Raw genomic sequence first — 20,477 nt, 5'->3', positions numbered from 1 at the left:
CAAGGATCAATAACAAGGATGTTGCCTTTTGGACATTGGACAGGCAGTTGCTGGGCAAATGTCCTCGTAGAAGTACTTTTTGTGTGTCAGGTTGTGATGGCCTTTGTGCAAGGTGTGGTTTTGTGCAGTCTTTTATGATAGTCCTCATTCTCAGGCATCTGTGCATGAAAATCCTCCTTTCATGGCCTTCCCCAGCTCTATTTGTTAGGATTTTTAACACAATGACTACAACTTGATTTTGACAACTTTCACATCCTGTTAGTGGGCTCACACTATTAGTTGCTAATCTCAAAAGATAGAGTTCTTTAGGGGCAGGAACCTGCAACTCACCTTGTGCTCCTCAGAGTACATGGCCCAATATCCCAAGGCCCTTAACACGTTTGTCATTATTTCAGATTTATACTATGTGGTGTGTTAATTACTGCACCCAATGAAACTTGCTGTCCAGCAGCTCACTCTGTTCCTAGGGTTCATGTTATGCAACAGAAAGTAAACAGCATCATAAATGAAGTTATCTTATTTTTTAAAAAAATCTAATCAAACTGCTTGACCTAACCTCCAGTCTACAGGAAATTTAGGAGATTGAGGAACAAATTACGTGATGTCATTAGGAAAATGTCAGACAATTCAAAAATGTAGGTGAGACACTCTAAAGCAAAACTAGCTTGGACTCTTCACAAAATTGTCATGGGAAATTAGTTGGTACCACTAACTCTGGAAAACAGCTTGGCAATTTCTTTAAAAACTAAATATGTAACTACATACAACCCATCAATTTCACTCCTGGGCATTTATCTCAGAGAAATGAAAACTTAATGTTCACACGAAAACTTGTACATGAATGTTCACAGCAGCATTATTCAGACTGGAATGAGCCCAGATATCCTTCAATAAGTCAATGAGTTAAACCAAACAAAACAGTAAAAGGAAATGAACTATTGATACACACAACAGCTGAGATGACTCAGAAAAAAAGAGATGAACAGAAAGTCAATCCCATAAAATTACATACTGTATGATTCAATTTATAACATTATTGAAATGACAGAGTTTTAGAAACTGAGCTTTTTGTACCTGGCCAAGGGCTTTGATCAGCAAGGTGCCCCTGTGCTATCTACCCAGGGCAGTGCCTCACCAGATTGGCAATAAAAGTATTTTAAGTCAGTGAGTAATGAGAAACCATGATGCCCTACCAATTGGACTGGATCAATTTGCATGTCAACCTAGTCCACTGTAAGCTGGAGAAAGTTTACATGAGTTATCATCGACAGCCTTAGCAATGTGCCTCAAGTGTCACTGTGAGATCATTCCCTACTTCCTGGAGACATGCATTAGCAGTGAACTTCTTCCAAACTTTCCAGTCATCACGGTCAAACAATCTTTGAGAGACACCAGAAACATCAGGGAAAACACTGAGTTCTCAGTACAAGTCCTTCATCAGGGAAAACATTTGAGTTTTCCCTGATGAAGGACTTACACAGGGCTACCAGCTGCTCAGGTTTATGTGCCTCCTGGGTCATTAGGAGATCTGAAGTCTAAGTTGTACGTCCCAGACCTGGAAGGATTCAAGGCAACTATGCCCATGCCAGTTACATATTATCAATGTAGCCAGCTTTCCCAAGTGCATTCCACAGCAGCTCTAGCCTTCTTTATTCTCTAAGATACATAGCTTTCTATTGCTATATATAGCTTTCTATTGCTATACATAGCTTTCTATTGTTATATTAGCTTTCTATTGCTGCCATAACCAATCACCACCAATTTAGCAGCATAGTCAACATACACTTGCTATCTTACAGCTCTGTATGTCAAAAGTCTGACATGGGCAGCACCAGGCCAAAACCAAGGCATCCACAGAACTACATTCCTTTCTTGGCTCTAGGGGAGGATTTGTTTCCTTGCTTATTTGGGATACTCACAGAATTCAGTTCCTTGCAGTTATGTGACTGAAATCCATTTCCTTGCTCATTGTCGGCCAACAGCCATACTCAGCTGCGAGGTCATCACTCTCCTTGGCTCATGGCCCCCTCTTCCATCTTCAAAGCCAGCAATGACCTCTCTGACCACAGACATAAAACGCTTTCTTATCTGCTTTTAAGGACTCATAAGATTACACTGGACCCTTCTGGATAATAAAGGACAATGTCCCCATTTTAAGGTTCATAACCTTAATCATATCTGCAAATCCCTTTGGCCATGTAAAGTAGTATATTCACAAGTTCCAGGGATTAGGACATGGACATCTTTAGGAGACATTATACAGCCTACCACAATCCCCCACATTGGCAGCAGCTTTCTCACATTTCTCCTTGACGACACTGCTCAAGTGTGCTAAGCCTTGGCTCTAATGAGCATGGCTTTCCTGAAGTTTGCTGACGAGGAAGATTATGAACTCCTATACTGCCAGCTTACTGCCAGAATGAAAACTATTGCTGGTCACAGTGAAAACTGGAACTGGCAGGATGCCTTCAGAATTGCCAGCAAATTGACAATTCTGTGACAGCAGGGAGAATCCCTTTTCGGCAGCTCCAGCCTTACAAACAGCAAAAGAGATTCCTAGTATAAAGTTCACACCAAATTTAGACCTATTCTCAGGGTCAACCATCTCTATCATCAATTCGTCAATCCTCTTCTGTTGTGTAACATTCAGTTGCTTGCTAATCAGGGCAGGCCCAATAGTCTTATTGATGTGCTTAACAGCCTTTGAAACATTTTTTCCCATAGCTAGTCTTCTCCTCATCTTGAGCTCTAGGGTCTCACACACAACAGCTGAGGTACCATTGGATATAGTTCTGAAGAGATCTTTTCCAGTGCAGGACCCTATCTCAAGAGTGGGATTTCCTGGAAAGCCAGAAACCTGTCTGACAAAGAGCTGGAGAACAGAGATGGTGAATTTCTACTCCTATTTCTTGTCACTCAAAAAAAAAGAGACAGAGGAAAGGGTACTGCAGATGTCAGCTGGGAGCCTACAAGCTCACAGGTCTCTCCTTTATTCCCGAGCCTTGCCCTGCTCAGCCTCTTTTGCTACATAGATTTTTTTAAAGCTCCCTCTATGATCCTGATGTACAACCAGATATGAGAACCAGTAGTACAGATTATAGTGAGAAGCAACTTTTTAGTTACTTCTAGGTAAAAATTTTACATTATAAAATTTTTCAAACAGAAGATACATTCCCTTTTTATTGGCCATGATGTAAAGCATCTTTAAAGCTAAATTATAATTATTACATGATATTCAATCACTAAGCCAGTTTCAGAAAAGATAAATTTCATATTTCAATTTATTCAGTAAGGGGAAGTCAAAAATGAAGGCTTTTTTTCCCTTCTACCATATTCACTAAATTTATGTTTAAAACTGATATATATTTTATAACACTATTTCAGTCATGGCTTTTTCTAAACCAGTGCTTTTTAAGATAATAGTTATAAATAGAACTGTTTTGAGAAAACAGGAAATAAACACTTTCACTTGCTGGTTTCTAGTTCGTTATTCCCTTTGTCATTAAGATGATAATGCTATACAAATATTTGGACATAAATAACAAATACAATTTTAACATTTTTCATAATATTGAGAGATGTTTCAGTATTATATAATCAAAAAAATCTATTACAAATACACATGTATACATCTTATAAAAATACATTTAAAAACACAAGTGGGACAAATACTGAGTCATTATTCCTCCAAAGGTGAGCTGGTATTATGAAGAGGCTTTGATTTCTTTATCTTTATCAGGATATTCTTCTACCTCTGAGGAGAACATTAACTCTGGAGAAGAAAATGAACAGATCATAAAATTGTTTCCCTCCAACAGAGTTGTATAGCTTATTTATAGTCTTTTAAAAATTGACAGAGAAAGCCCTCAATAGATTTCTTGACAGTGAAATCTCATTTCAAAGGTAAGCTGATAACAAATGTACAAGTTTTACATTTTAAAATATTTACATGTTAAATTATGAACCCCTTAAAAGTAAAACATAATAGAGACAATATACAAAATCCTACCTGGAAATTTAAGTCACTTAGATAACTAAGATCATTAAACAGCTAAAAGGTCTAATTCTACAGTGATGGGATCATCTAAAATATAGGGGACAGATACAGAGGAAGGACCTGGAACTAACAAGAGATATGTGCCAGGATAGTTTAAATGGGTCATCCCATTTCATCATCAAAACAACCCAATAAGCCAGGTATTACCACTCATTTTATACCTACTTTTTAAATCTACATGTTATATGACTAACATGGCCTTAAAAGAATAGAATTCTGGAAATACTTATTAAGTAACACACACTTTGTGATTTAGACTGAATACTGCAAAATCCAGATGCAGTTTTGATGCCAACCACAATGTAGAATGTTATTAGCTGACATTTTCTACATTTAAACTATTACTTAGCATAGATGTTGGCGAAATTCTCCATGCTAAGGCTTCTGAGGCAGATGGGTTGTAAATAGTTGATCAAATAAAAAATAAAATAATAACCAAGGTCGAGAAAATATCTATAAAAGATGTTCAAGGGTGAAACTGTTGAACACTGTCCAAGGAAACACAATTTACAATACAAATACTAAACAGTTTCTCAAGCAGCATAAAAGTTTAGCAGTTTGCTGGCCGGGCGCGGTGGCTCAAGCCTGTAATCCCAGCACTTTGGGAGGCCGAGACGGGCGGATCACGAGGTCAGGAGATCGAGACCATCCTGGCTAACACGGTGAAACCCCGTCTCTACTAAAAAATACAAAAAACGAGCCGGGCGAGGTGGCGGACGCCTGTAGTCCCAGCTACTCGGGAGGCTGAGGCAGGAGAATGGCGTAAACCCGGGAGGCGGAGCTTGCAGTGAGCTGAGATCCGGCCACTGCACTCCAGCCCGGGCGACAGAGCAAGACTCCGTCTCAAAAAAAAAAAAAAAAAAGTTTAGCAGTTTGCTAATATGATGATTCTTCTTCAGGTGTTCCAGAAGGGGTCTGGGAACTAGAGATGAGTGAATCACTGCACACTGAGCATGTTAAAAGTAAGAGTACTAAACACTGTGTTAGACAATGAAGAGTTAAGAATTTGTACCAAACAGAGGAGGTAAGAATAATTAACTTGAGTATGTGTCTGACAGAAAGGCTATGCAGACGAAGCATGATTTATTTCAAAATTAAGAGATACTTTCATCAGCAGGAAACTAAGAGAAGTAAAGAGCAAAGACTTTTTCTAAATTACTTGAAGGGTTCCAAGAGAAGAAATATCTCCTGAATATGCACAAGGGCCACAGAAGGCCCTCACTAAGTAGTTCCAGACTCCAGCCCTCCTAGGCACTCCTCCCTGCTTCTCTTAGCATTCTGTTACACCACTTTATTTTCTCTCTGCTTGTATTATTTTAATTTAAATGTGTCTTTGTGATTGGAATATTATAAGCTATACGTATTAAAAGGAGGTTTATAAAACCATTACAGAAGAGTTCAGGATATTCTTATACTATTTTTTTCTTTAATACCTTCACTAAGATCCATGCCTGGCCTGTAAGACAAAAATAGCCAAGATAATCCAACCAGAAGAGCCACCACGAGATTCACCACAATCCATGGCTGGAGAATCTGTTCCTCAATTCCTGCTTCCCTAAAAATGTAGAAATACTCATTAGAAATACCTTCAGTTTGGTTCATATATACAAATATATCTATTTTAGGAACTTCAAGAAAAAACAGCAGTCATCTCCTAGAGAAATAACAAGTAAAGCATGAAAGAAAATATAATTTCCCTGTAAAATATACCATATATATAATGAGAACAAGGGTTCAAAGCTTAAACTCTAAACAGATCTGCTCTATACATTCATATAAATGCAAAGCTAGTATTCCCAAGAAAATTTTCTAAAAGTTTTCCTTCCAACTACCATGACATTACTCATCAATAAAGTATATTTGCTTTCTCTTTACGTAATGTCCCTAGCCACTCTCTCAAAAAAGATTACTTTTGGATGCCACATTCAGCATTTGGGGAAAAAAAAAAAAGACTGCTTCTCTGAGTTTTATAAACTAGAATCTCAGCCATCCTGCCAGCTTCATGGCTGGCCACTGATCTGCAGATGTTGGCTCTCCCTATTCTGCTCTTTCTAGCATTGCTTGGTTTTCTGAATCTATCCCAGCTACTCACTCCTATCACTGTTCTGGGGTATGAAACTCCCTGATAGTGGGTAAGAATGCAAGGCTCCTTCCGTCCATCATATGAAGACTTATTTTAAAACTATAACTTGGCTGGGTGCAGTGACTCACACCTATAATCCCAACACTCTGGGAGGCCAAGGAAAGTGGATCACCTGAGATAAGAAGTTCAAGACCAGCCTGGCCAACATGGTGAAACCCCATTTCTACAAAAATACAAAAATTAGCCAGGCGGGTGCCTGTAATCCCAGCTACTCAGGAGGCTAAGGCTGCAGAATCGCTTGAACCCAGGAGGCGGTGGTTGCAGTGAGCCGAGATAATGCCATTGCACTCCAGCCTGGGCGACAAAGCGAGACTCCATCTTAAAAAAAAAAAAAACAACAACAGCAACAAAGAAAAAACTATAACTTGAAGACCTAAAACAGATTCTTAAAAGGAAGATATTTCTTTAAAAATGCAGGTGAATATAACAATAGTTACCCATTAACCAAAGGAATAAGTATTTTCTTGCCATAGATTTGGAAACAAAAACAGCCTTCATTATTTGTAGATGAAAAAGAATGGAAGGATAAGAAAAATTGCTGTTATTGCCATTAACAATTGCTAATGTCATTGTGAATTCTTACCAGAGGCTACCATTAACAGAAGAAGGTGTGTAAAGGTGGATTCTGTCACTTGTCATTTGCTGACTCAGAGATAGTATAAGAGCAGTAAAGTACACTGAGAAAAAGACAAATGAAATTACTAATAATTTTTAACAACCTGGTTTATTTTGAATTTATAGATTAATATTGAAAATAATCTGTACTTTGGTGACTGATGATATAAAAGAAATTTATTTTACCAAATAAATATATTTCAATAGGCCAGATATCCTTATATACATTTTTGAGAACAGGTGTAGAAGGATCCTTTGAGACGTTCACTGTTTCATCATTAGAACTGACAAGAACCTAGATCTTTTTAAAAGTTAAATGAATTGCTCAAGGTCCTAAAATTAGTTTTACTAATATTCTCAAAACTTAGAACAAAATGCATTCCAAATAATCAGAAAGATATAAAATAGTGTTTGTTATTAAAAGGCCATACCAGCTGAATCTGGTTAATGTCAAGTAGAAAATACAAAAGTTAAAAAGTAAGTAATATAGTACAATAAATTAAGCTTTTCAAAGTTATTTAGATGAACCTCTATTGAAAAATAATTCTATCAACATTATGCCTATTATGTTTCTAATTACAAATTCACTGACCATCTATAGGTAATGTTTATAAGGAGCAGTAATACAACTTTAAAAAAAAATTACATTTTTCCTGGTTCAAAATTATGGTATAACTCAAGTATTACACAGTTATCAAGTTAAACTGTTTACTCACAGAAAGATGCTAAAGTTGTAGGATCCAGGGCCAAAAAATTTCGGATTGCTACTGATATTTTAGCAAAGTCAATCCTAGAAAATATAAAAGCTTTTTGTCACCGTGCAGTCGTAAACTTTTTAACAAAACTTTACTTTCTTGACAAAGTTTTTTCCTTCTCTATTCTAATGCTACCACATATACTATTACTAGGTTTTAAGTAGCTACAGTGTATACATAACACACATGACAAAATTATCTTATTTACAAAGGCCATATAAAACATCTAACTAGACTCTACTTTGGACAACATTCCTTTGGGGTTAAGACATTCTAAAGAAAATTAAAGTTGATAAACAAAATTTCATTAGTTTCTACCTCTTTCTATTGCCCATATCATTAGGCTCTAATTAGGTGGGGTTTTTTTTAAAACGGGTTAAATTGTGTTCCCAAAAAGATACATTGAACTAACCTGGAGTACTTATGAATGTGACCTTATTTGGAAGCAGGGTCTTTGCAGATGTAATAAAGTTAAGATAAGGTCATTAGGATGAACCCTAATCCAGTATGACTGGTGTCCTTATTAGAAGAGACACAGATACAGAGATACACAGGGGTAAAGCACTGCGTGACGATAGAGGCAAATATTGGAATGATGCATCTACAGTCAAGGAATGCCAAGGATTGTCAGCAATCATTGGAAGTGAGGGGAAGGGCATGAAACAGACTCTCCCTCAGAGCCCTCGAAAAAGGATTCAACCCTGGCCACATCCTGATTGTAGACTGCTCACCTCCAGACCCGCGAGAGAATAAATGTGCTGTTTTCAGCCAGCCAATGTGTGGTACTTTGTTACAGCAGTGCTGGGAGACAAATACAAATGCTCTGAGTCTCACCTATACCTGATTTAGATGACATTTAGGAATTTCTGAGTTGACTACATTTGGATGAAATTTTGGACTTATGATTTGATGCTGGAATGGGTGAAGTCTTTTGGGAATATTTTGTTTACAACAGTCTCATCCCCTCAAAAAAGAACAGAAGTAGACTGGCCTTAAAACTTTTTGAAGTAATTTTGATACTCTATAATTCTATTTTGAAAACTGTCATGGTCAGTGACACATTTTGCTCAGCATTTCCTTCTGAAGAAGTTAGACAGATCTGGAGTCACAGGCATTACCTGTCAAAAGCTGAAATTGTACTCAGAGCCAAAAGCAAGTACAGAAGACTCTGGAATGGATATGCTAGGGTCTTGTATTGTTGCAGAAGGTTTGAGAGGTTGGATAGCTGATCTCCTGCTAGAACATATATCACAACAATATTCCACACAGCACAGCCGGCCAAGAATCCATGAGAAAAGAGACCAATCATCCTGAATGGTAAAGGGTTTGATTATTATACATGAATTACTAAAGTAAAAAGCTAAAACATGTTTAAAATCTCTTCATATACAAGAATAAAATTCAACATTTCATGACAAGTAAAAGCAAGCTCTTTCTTTTTAGTTACACTGATAGGTAGATCATTCAATTCCAGTAGGATGCTTAAAAAATACACCTACCTACCATTTTAAGTGGTCATTTCGTAAACAATATTGAACAACCAATAGGCTATTTTTTTCTTTAATTACGGAACTCAGTTAACATTTGTTTTAAGAAAAGTCCAACAAAAGCAGCCACCTGAAAGCCCGGTGCACCGTAAGTGCCACATCTCTGGTGGTCCAGGAAGGCTTCATGTCCATTGACACATCTATGTTTTCTGTGGTCTTTATCAACTCTGAACGGTCAGCGGCCTGGAATCTCCCTAAGAACACATAATGTAATTACTAACAACTAGGGAGAGAGAACCCTGGTAGCCCTTTTTTTTTTTTTTTTTTTTTAAATTCCACATTCAGGAAGCTGAAAACTAAGAGTGAAATACTGCTGTTCTATCTGAAAATTCTCCTTGACTCAGCACCTATTTCAGAAAGATCTTTACTTTGGGTTCCTTAAACATAATTTTTCATCTTGAAGAAAAATAAGCGATGTCAGTGTATTTTCTTCTCAATCCAAAGTGAAGTAACAATTTCAGAAATCAATTATATTTAATAAAAAATAATGAACTTTCAACCAGAATAAAGTCTAGAAACCTTTAACATGACCTAGTCTACAAAATTCTAATTTAGAGACTTTAGAAGTATTTAAGTTTATATGCCTATGCTACCAAGGTAAGTCAATATTTGAAAACTACTTTAAATTTCTTAGAAAAAGACATCAGGATGTGTAGCATGGCTTTCTGGGATGACAGGAAAGAAATGGGCTGCTTCATAAATTTCTCTTTAGAACATTCCTGTGAAGAACATCAGTTCAAGAGTCAGCACTGCAATACTGTATGAGTAGGGCTTTAGCCTTTTTACTGTTGATTCAGAGGCTCCTTCCTGTATATCTAGTAACCCACAAATAGACCTCAGGAAGCAGGAAAGGTTCCATTTCAATTATCCTCACCAAACCCAGTTCGCAGGTGTTTTGGAAGATGAAAGACAGGGGTGTGACAATTTTCCCTAAGAAAAGACAACTTCCGGGCAGACGGTAGAACCACTGGTGCCTTCTATGGCCAGTTATGGCCAGTTACTCTAGCAGGGAAATTTCTATGCTAAGTGAAACAAGAATAAAAATGAGGATTAAGTGATACTGCTTGAAAAAGAACTGGAGTAAATTAAATGGCCACATGGTAGATGAATAAAACCACAAGACTAGAAGTCATAAAATCACAGTTCAAGTCCCAGTTCTACCCTAACCAACTGTGAGACACTGGGTAAGTCAGCCAGAGACCACAGGTTTCTTATTGGCCAAGAACTGCAAGATCCTTTAGATGGGATCTTATGAAGTAGAGTTCTAAAACAATGTACACAAAATCTAAATTGTAAATTTTAAGGACTAACCTTTATGTTTCAGATGAGTTCTTTAGGCAGCATATCCTTAACATATCCATGGTAGTATATAGTCATGATCATGCTTTCAGTAGGTTTTTCTTAAACGCTGTGTTATAGATTGAATGTGTCCCCCAAAAACTCATATGTTGAAGCCCTAACCCCCCAGTGAGTGTGAGGTCACTGGGAGGTAATTAGATTTCGATGAAGTCATGAGGATGAAGCTCCCATGATGAGATCAGTGTCTTTTTAAGAAGAGGAAGACACACCAGAACTCTCTCTGCCACATGACGACACAGTGGCAGCCACTGGCAAGCCAGGAAGGGGCCTTCTCCAGTAACCTAATCTGCTGGAACCTTGTCTTGGACGTCCTAGTTTTAGGAACGGTGAGAAATAAATGTCTGTGGTTTAAGCCACTCAGTCCGTGGTATTTTGTTATAGCAGCCTGAGCTAAAATACACTGCAAACCTAGTCTCATAGCCAGTATACATTATACAATGTCAGCACTATTTTCCAAAAGAATATACAGCTATAATGTTGTATTTCTTATTTAATATGGTAGTATCATCATGTATTTTCTCTCTTATTTTCAGTTGTAGAATTTATATCATTATCTGTCCCACCACAACTACTACCAATTGCAGGAAGCTGGTAAAGTACAAGAAAGAATAAAGAATCAGGCAGGGGTGGGGAAGATCTTTACATTACCCATAACCCCATAAATCCAGAAACAATCAGCATTAATATTTGAGCCTATTTCCTTCAAGTCTTTTATCCTATGTATAGATCAAACTGTGTGTGTGTGTACACATGTGTATATGCTCTTTTATCAGAATCTTTCCATAAAATGAAAAATTCTCCCTAAACATGATATTTAATGGTGAAGAATATTATTATATAGATACACCACAACTTACTGAAATCATTCCTCTCCTATTTCACATTTAGGTTGTCTCCAGTTTTTCACTCTCATGAATCAAAGCATGATGACTAGTTTTGTGTATAAATTGTTGTACATAGTTTTGCTTAATTCCTTAATTCAGATTTCCAGAAGTATAAAGGATATCCTTATACAATGTTTAAGAATTCATATTCTAAAACAAGGCATCTACTTACGGCTTTTTTCCACAAATACTTTGCCTACAGGCTGGCTAATGCCAGTAGGTGCAGTGAATACAGACTGCTGTTCCAGAGTAGTTTGCTCATCAGTGATGTCTTCATCTTCTACTCCTAGCTCATTGGCATACTGCAATTCTGCTGGCTGGGTTTTCCTGTAATAAGGAAGTAGGTATGAAAAATGGATGACTATTGAATACTCACAGACTTACATACAGAACTAGCTATAAATATAATGGAAAGAGCCCTGGACCTGGAGTTAAGAAATTTGATTTTTACTCAAATAAATCTGTTATTAACTATTATGTGCAGCAAGTCACTACATTTCTGAGGGCTTCAGTTTTCTCATTTGAAAATTGAAGTGACTGAACTAATCTGTAAGCTTCTTTCCAAATTTAAAATTGTATGATTCCCTGTAGACACTGATATAATTTAGCTATGTCCCCACCCAAAATTTCATGTTGAATTGTAATAATCCCCACCTGTCAAGGGACTGTTCTGGTCATAGTGAGTTCTCAGGAGATCTGATCGTTTTGTAAGGGGCTTCCCCCTTCACTCAGCTCTAATTCTTCTCCTTCCTGCTGTCCTGTGAAGAAGGGCATGTTTGCTTCACCTTCCACCATGATTGTAAGTTTCCTGAGGCGCCCCCAGTCATGCTGAACTGTGAGCCAATTAAACTTCTTTCCTTTATAAATTACCCAGTCTCAGGTATGTCTTTATTAGTATTGTGAGAACGGACTAACACAGACATTGATCACTATTTGTAGGTTCATTTTCAAATACAAACAATAGTGCTATATATATGCCTTCCAGTGTTATTTCTTTAAAGTATACTTTACTCATTTTATCTTAATGCTAAAACACAGTTTTACTTATTGCTGAAATAATCTTAATTTGAATTCTGTTAACATAAGAAAATAAATCATAATAGCCTATTTCATTATCTTTAATTTTTAAATATCCTTAATGTTTAATTTTGCTACTTATATATTCTATTTGTGTTCTTCTTTTTAAGAGACGGCTCTTAAGTTTTTTTATTTAAGTACAGTCTTAATTTTTAAAATTTTCTCAGTGGTTTACTCTTCTCAAATGTATCATTAGATTGGTTTAACTGATTTTTTGTAATAATACATACCCTAGAGGTACACAAATACAAGTATGTAGTAAGACTTAATGAGAAGCTACTGTTTGGGAACTCCAAACAAAGCATCAGGGTAATCCTGGAGAATAGTCAGAAACATAAATAAATTCTTACTTTGTCTTCCTCCGAGGTTTTTGAATAACTGCCTCCTCAGCTGGCTCCGCATCAATACCATTTTCATTTCGTAATAAAGATGAACTAGATGCCTTATTTTGAGTGGAGGAAGTCTCCAATTCTGAAAACAAAATAAATTTAACTTTTCAAATAACTAAAACAGAAAAAGAAAAGTAATGTACAAGACTTGTATAAGAGAAAAGAACTTCAAGAATTTAATTGGGCAAAAATATTTTCACTATCTTACAAATTTTTAATTTTTAAAAAATGTTATACTTCTAAACTCCTAATGTAAAAATTGAAATTGTAATGCCAAACAATATGAAAAAAAATTAAGTAACCCAACACCCAGGCTGTGCTGAAGATTCCCAAGATTATCTCCAGGTTCGCTGACTTTCTAGAAGGCCTCACCGGACTTGGAAATCATCACACTCACAATTATGGTATACTACAGCAAATGAATATAAAGCAAAATCAGTAAAAGGAAAAAGCACATGGACTAAGTCCAGAGGAAACCAAGTACAAGCTTCCAAGAGTCCTCTATCAGTGGAGTCAAATAGGATGCACTAATCTCTGCAGTAATGAGTTGTGACAACACATGTGACACATATTCTACAAGGGAAGCTCATCAGAGATAGTACCCAAGGTTAGGGGCTAGTCACATAAACTTAGCACATACCAAAATTCTGGATGCCCAGAAGGGAAGCAGATGTTGAGCAAAAATCACTTTGTATGCACAAATGCACAGTGTGCCACCTTATAATTTAGGGAAAGTTTTCTATCAGTGTAGGGAGCTGTTTATCATCCAAGTTCCCAGATGCCAGCTAAGGGCCAATCTTATCAGCAGGCCTTTCCAAGGATAGCAGTCTCAGGTCTGCTATATTAACTCTTTCCTGTACACAGGGTAGGTATGAAGTTTAAATTAGTCAGTGAAGCGTTCTTCTAATCCACTAGCTACTCTTCCTATCTGGAAATACTAGCTCTCTGGAATACCTTCAAGACCTTACAATTCTATTGTAATAAAATACTTACAGCCTGGACTGGAAATATAATGCAAGCAGTAAAGCCTACCATTGGTCATCCTGAACAAAATAAACAAAAACACAACTTTTAAATCCAGAAATTTAGAAAGCTGACCTGCCAGGCTTGGTGTACTTTGGAATGGCAATGACAGGTCCTTTTTGATCCAAAACTTAGTTGGGTCCTGAATTTTCTAAAAAAGGTCATTTCTGTAAACATACTTTTCACAAATTATAAAACTAGGTATTGGTATCCATCTTGATTTTTAAACTTGTATCCTAACTAACTTACTAAAGGGGAGTTTTAATTAAACTACATTTACTGCCACTAATGAAATAAATTGTAGAGTTGTTACAACTAGTCTGAGCACCATTTCTGTCTCTTTTCCTTCTTCTGCCATCATCTGCCCCTTCCTTCTCCTCGTAGATCCTCAGTGCCCCCAGGCACTGTGGTATCCCACTTCAACTTGCCTTCCAAAATTATGTTCCATTCTCCTGACTTTTCTAGTTCCTGCCCTTCTACTCCTATAATTCTTCCATCCAATCAAGACACGCCATTTTCTAGAAGGACAAGTAATTAGGAAAATTAATTTATAATAAATTATGAATAAGGGCTGATGTTAATAGGAGAGCACTAATCTCCCCATCTTTGTTCCTTCCCTGAGTTTTATTCCAATACAACCCTTTGTCCTTTTTCTAATTATTATAAAAGTCAAAACACTCAAAATATCAAAAATTAGTAAAATATAAATGAAAGAAGAAAATTTTAAAAATCATACTTCCTCCTTCTAAAACTTCTACCACTGTAACACTGCTATATTCTTCCATTCTTTTTAATATATAGATGTATGCACATATTTACGTTCTGGGTTGAACTGTGCTCCAAAAAAAGATATGTTCAAGTCCTAACTCATAATCCCTGTGAGTGTAACCTTATTTGGAAATAGAGTCTTTGCAGATGTAATCAAGTTAAGATGAGGTCATGCTAGATTAGAATGGGCCCTAAATCCAACGACTGATATCCTTACAAGAAGAGGGAAATGTGAGCACAGACACACAAGGAAAAATGTGAAGATGGAGGCAGAGATTGGCATTATGCCGCCACAAGTCAAAGAATGCCAAGGACCATCAACAACCATAAGAAGCTAGAAGAAAGAGCCAGGCACGGTGACTCATGCCTGTAATCCCAGCACTTTGGGAGGTCGAGGTAGGCGGATCACCTGAGGTCAGGAGTTCAAAACCAGCCTGGCCAAAATGATGAAACCCTGTCTCTACTAAAAAATATGAAATTGGCTGAGCATCATGGCAGGTGCCTGTAATCCCAGCTACTCGGGAGGCTGAGGCAAGAGAATTGCTTGAACCCGGGAGGCAGAAGTTGCAGTGAGCTGAGATCGCACCATTGCACTCCCATTTGGGCTGTAAGAGTGAAACTCCATCTCAAAAAACAAACAAAAAAAAGAGGCTAGAAGAAACAAGGAAGGACTCTTTTCTAGAGACTTCAGAGGGAGCATAGTCCTGTAGACAACTTGATTTTGGACTTCTCACCTAAGAACTATGAAAAAATAAACTGTTGTTTTAAGTCACTCAGTTTGTGGTAATTTTTTATGGCAACCCTAAGAAATTAACATAGTATATTTTACAAAAATGGGATCCTCCAATACATACTATTTTATAACCTTTGTTTTTTGATTTAATAATACACAACTGATGATTATCCGTGTCACCCTAACAATCCTTTTAATGGGTACCTGGTTCCTATTTATGGATAAAGTATGATTTATTTAGCCAGTATCACACCGTTAAATATTTGGGTCATTACCAATTTCTACTTTTATAAATAATGTTGCAGTTAACATTCTTTAATTACTGCAGCTATTGAATTTACTACTATTCCCAGAAATCCGACAGGCTATACCTATGCCCCAATGAGCAAAAAGCATGAGTGAACCCATTTCCCATCAATATTGGATTTTATAACTAGAAAAAAGCATTGCCAATTTGATAGGCCAAAAAGTGGTATAGTATTTTATTTACCTTGTGAACTGCCTGGGACATAGAAAGACTGAACAAATGTTAGTTGTTGTTTCATTATATTATTGTTAGTACAGGATCTATCATTTCCCCACTAATCTGAAATGTCCATTTCATCATTTACTAGGTTTTTCTATGCACTGAGATCTGAACTTTCTGTTTAGTCCTGCATTTGTCGCCCTCCTCTCATAATCTATACATATATGATCAAAAAAGACCTATAAAGTATTCTTGGCTGAAGCCATTGGAGTTACTCTAGTGGTAAATTTTTAAACATAAAAGCAAGAACCCACCTGTGGGATATTGATAGGAGGGAAAAATGAGAGCAGAGAGGTTTTCATCATGTCACCAAAATCACAACTGCTATCACAACCTAACCTTGGTTTCTTCACGTACCAAGAGGTAGCCTTGTCTTTTTCTGTCTTCTTTGAACAGGAGCCTCTGGGTGCTCTTTGAGTTCTTTAGTTGATGGCTCACTGCCCTCAGAGGGCCTTCGACCAGCAGTCTGAGCAAGGCCTTCCAAAGAAGCACTTGCTATAGAAAAACAGAGTAGAAAAAAATGAGATTACTTGAGCAAAGATCACTGAATTTTAAAAAGATGGAGGAAAAGGTAACTAGAATGTTTCCTATAGAATAACCCCATCTCTTTCAGAACTAATTGTCCCCGAAATCTTTCCTTCCTCTTCACCTGTAACTTTGGGATTTAAGTTAGGAAAAGAAATAAATGAAGGAATAAGAAAGGCTGAGGAAGAAAAAAGAGGTGGCTAAAAAGAAGAGCAAAAGACAGGAGGAGAAGAAATTGCTTCAGAACATTTAGAACTTTGAAAAAGGTGGAAAACATAATAAAAACTGACAGAGAATTCTCTTACTTGCCTCTTGCCTTAAGAATTTTCATCAGCCTCTATATAGTAAAGTCCTTCATTAATAAGTTCAAGAATGATAAAGTCATCATGGATAATTGGAGTTAGCAGATAATTTATCAATCTCTTCATTTGGTCACTCACTTCAACCTCTTCCCTCATGAAATCTTTTAAAAGAATTTCAACACATTTTGGCAGATTTGGATTTTACCTGACTGCATTCCCTTCCTTGCTTGTCTGCTTCACAAAAGAAGAAACAGAAATGCACCAGGTGCAGTGGCTCATGCCTGGAATCCCAGCACTTTGGGAGGCCAAAGCAGGCAGATTGCCTGAGGTCAGGAGTTCAAGATCAGCCTGACCAACATGGCAAAACTCCATCTCTACTGAAAATACAAAAATTAGCCAGATGTAGTGGCATGCGCCTGTAGTCCCAGCAACTTAGGGAGGCTGAGGTAGGAGAATCACTTGAACCCAGGAGGCAGAGGGTGCAGGTAGCCAAGATTCACACCATTGCACTCCAGCCTGGGCAACAGAGCAACACTCTATCCCCCAAAAAAAAAGAAATAGAAATGTATCAATAAACAAATGAAAAGATGTTTAACTTCACTAGTATTCAGAGAAATGCAAACTAAAATCAGCTACTTTTTGCCCATTAACAAAAAAATTTTAATGATTGATATTGTCCAATGTTAAGGATTTAGAGAATGAGACACTCTCAGACTCTACAGGTAGCAAGATAACAACTAAAGCTTCCTTAAGGTAATTTAGCAGTCAATCATACCAACAACACACACATCCTGTACCTAGCAATTCCACTGCTAGCAATCCATCCTACAGAAGTACTTCTTCCCTACCAGCCACTATTTTATGCAGAACTGCAACACTGTTGGAGTGAAAAATTGGAAATAACCTCAATAAATAACAGACCGGTGATTATGGTACATTCTTATCATATAATACAATGAAGTCACTGTTTAAGAATACATAGAACTCTATGTATTAAGAAACAAAGACAGTATGTATGATTCCTTTTATGTTTTTCTTGTTGTTGTTGTTTGTTTTAACAAAGGAGGAGCAACCACAGAAACCTTTTAGGAGTGTGAGAGGTCACAAGTAAAAAGTGAAGTTAAAGGATCAGGTAAAGATAACCTTGAGGTTTCAAGCCTGAGTGCTGGGAAAATGGCAGGTCCCATTAGCAGAAAATTATGAAACGTAAAAAATTATTTATTCTTAAAGGCAATGATGAATTCTAGATGTGCTGGGTTTAGAGTTACAGACGCAACTTCCAGGATTATTAGTGGATGACTAGAACAAAAACGAGTTCAGCTCATGACTGAAGCTTTACTATTTAAATGATGATGTGGCCATGCTTTCAGACTCATGCTCTAATATAGAGATATTCTGACTGAAGCGAGATTTAAGAACTCTGTGTTTCTAAATTCAGTATCTTGTTCAAGGGTCTGGAATCAATCATAGCTTAAAACCATGTATGTTGTCTAGGGATAAAAGACCTTAAAGAGTTCAGGAACATCATGGAACTAGGAGCTTAGATGGCACCACCTTCTATTCCATGAATGCATCCAGATACTCCTCAGGCTGCCCACTGCCCTGCACCTCACCACCACTAGGAATTCCACTGCTTCAAACTGGCCTTAATTCTATCCTCAACGAAGTGGTGATTCTGGGCTGCTGGGGCCTTACTTCTCCCTGATCTGTGATGTTTACCATACCTGAGGTCCTGGGAAAACTTGTGATCCCACACAACAAAGAATAACATCTTACCTGGTGTGTTTTTTGTTCTGGGCTTCTTTTTCTTAGGACGACTAAGTGGAATATCATCTATAAAGCAGGCGAAAACGTCAACAGAAAAGGCTGTCTAAAATTCAGTGCAGAGAACAATCAGAAGAGAACTTTTAGCAGGGAAGAATTTTCCCTCTCCTCCCTGGGCCCAGCAAACTTTTATAGATTAGGGGAAGAAGGCAAGAAATTGAGAAGACCAGAGAGCAACCACACTGTGGTACCAGTAGCACACTGCGAGTCAGTAATGTTAGAAACCATGACACAGAAAGTGGGTTCAACAAATATTCATCTGATCCCCTACATTTCCCAGTTCCCTTGCACATAGGTGTGGCATATGACTGGTTCTGGCCTATAGGCTGTGAGCAGGTGATCTGTGTCATTTCAGAGCCAAACGTTGAAAGAGCCAGTGAGTAATCTTTCAGCTTCTCTTCCCTTGTTGTGGTGACTGAGGAAGCCTCATGTTAAGATGGTGGGATCACAGCATAGAAGTAGCCTAGACTGCAAGCCAGGCGCAGTGGCTCACACCTGTAATCTCAGCACTTTGGGAGGCCAAGACGGGCAGATCACTTCAGCTCAGGAGTTCGACACCAGCCTGGCCAACATGGCAAAACACTGTCTCTACTAAAAATACAAAAAGTAGCCAGGCATGGTGGCACATGCCTGTAATCCCAACTACTCAGGAGGCTGAGGCAGAAGAATCACTTGAACCCAGGAGGCAGAGATTGCAGTGAGCCGAGATCGCACCACTGCACTCCAGCCTGGGCAACAGAGCAAGACACTGTCTCAAAAAAAAAAAAAAAAAGAAGTAGCCTAGATTGCTATACCAATAGTAAAAAGGTAGTGAAAGGCAATTGTCCCCAGTTTTTGCCATAGCAGAGTTGGTATTAATTAGAAATAACCCTGTGTGATACTAAGTCACTGCGATTTGGGGGTTTTTAGTATAGTATAACCTTGTCTATCCTGACTAAATGAGACAAAGGAAGGTGCAGTCCTCATTACAGAGCTACAAACTAGCCAACAGTTGTGTGCTCGGTGACCCCATTCAGGGATGAAGTGCTTTTATAATGGCAAGGTCATCCAGTGCTATATATTAATGACAATTTTTAAATGGTAGTCATGGGAGATTATTTGACAAAAACATATTGTAGAATTACAAATTACACCATTCAGATTCGGTTTTAAGAGAAACAAACCAAGGAATCAAACTAATTTTTGAACACCAAATACTATATTTAGAAAATTTTATATTCACATTAAACTAACTCACCTTGACTAACACGTCATGTAACACCGAACAAATTTAACCAGCAGGACAAAGACAAAAAAAGGAACAATTAATTAGAAACCTGTTAATATTCACAGTGAAAATCGACTTAAATCATTACAAATTTAAAATAAAATTAGCTTTCACGCAATAGCTAGTTTATAGACTAGTTTACTGTTTAAAATTAATAAGCTGTTTAATAACGCTACTAATAAAATAATGTCAATATTTTCTGAACCTACATATACATATTCCCTACTGTCTATTAATAAAGTGGATTAAGCAGATTAAGAACTCTTACTTGTCACTGATTAAAATCAGCTTAAACTCTGAGGAAACTATTCTCACAAACGAAAGATCAGAATTCTGATTAAAAAAAAAAGATACTAAAACAGTTAGAAAGGGAATGGATCCATTATCCTACCATGTTGATATTCAGGCTTTTAAATATAACATTCAATTATAACTGTTATTCTTATAATTCAAGGATTTTTCACCTTTAAAATTTCAGAAAATCCCTAAATTTTTCAGAAGAGTTTCCAGAATCATTGTAATTTTGCGATGATACTAGTTAATTTTTCCACTGTCTTCATTTTCCATTTTTAAAGCTCAATAATGAAATTTCTGTAAATTATTTTTACCTTGGCACAGGTGGAAGGGTTCGTGGAGGACGCTGTGGGGGGAAAAAAAGAAATTTGCTTGTAAGTAAAAGCCTA

At 37.2% G+C, this 20,477-nt stretch overlaps 1 protein-coding gene and 1 pseudogene across 2 annotated transcripts in view; both read right to left on the bottom strand.

Moving 5' to 3' along the window:
• Positions 1–2,344: 2,344 nt before the first annotated feature.
• Positions 2,345–3,190, bottom strand: LOC105517466 (annotated as a pseudogene).
• The window catches only part of TMEM237 (transmembrane protein 237), a 19,841-nt gene continuing 2,522 nt past the window's right edge, over positions 3,159–20,477 (bottom strand). Inside the window, exons 2-13 of one of the 2 annotated variants that reach the window (XM_011949932.1) lie at positions 20,403–20,434; positions 19,765–19,769; positions 18,480–18,536; positions 16,234–16,371; positions 12,788–12,908; positions 11,533–11,687; positions 9,188–9,311; positions 8,689–8,880; positions 7,532–7,605; positions 6,784–6,877; positions 5,491–5,612; positions 3,159–3,772 (exon numbers count right to left, since the gene is read on the bottom strand). In XM_011949932.1, the coding sequence (XP_011805322.1) occupies positions 3,705–3,772; positions 5,491–5,612; positions 6,784–6,877; positions 7,532–7,605; positions 8,689–8,880; positions 9,188–9,311; positions 11,533–11,687; positions 12,788–12,908; positions 16,234–16,371; positions 18,480–18,536; positions 19,765–19,769; positions 20,403–20,434 (1,182 nt within the window). In that variant the 3' untranslated portion in view covers positions 3,159–3,704. The remainder of the gene's footprint in view (positions 3,773–5,490; positions 5,613–6,783; positions 6,878–7,531; positions 7,606–8,688; positions 8,881–9,187; positions 9,312–11,532; positions 11,688–12,787; positions 12,909–16,233; positions 16,372–18,479; positions 18,537–19,764; positions 19,770–20,402; positions 20,435–20,477) is intronic. The other variant, XM_011949931.1, reaches the window with a different exon arrangement.

This window comes from Colobus angolensis, unplaced genomic scaffold (genome assembly GCF_000951035.1).
Source record: "Colobus angolensis palliatus isolate OR3802 unplaced genomic scaffold, Cang.pa_1.0 Scaffold30, whole genome shotgun sequence".
NCBI lineage: Eukaryota > Metazoa > Chordata > Mammalia > Primates > Cercopithecidae > Colobus > Colobus angolensis.
This window is presented reverse-complemented; position numbering and strand designations above follow the sequence as displayed.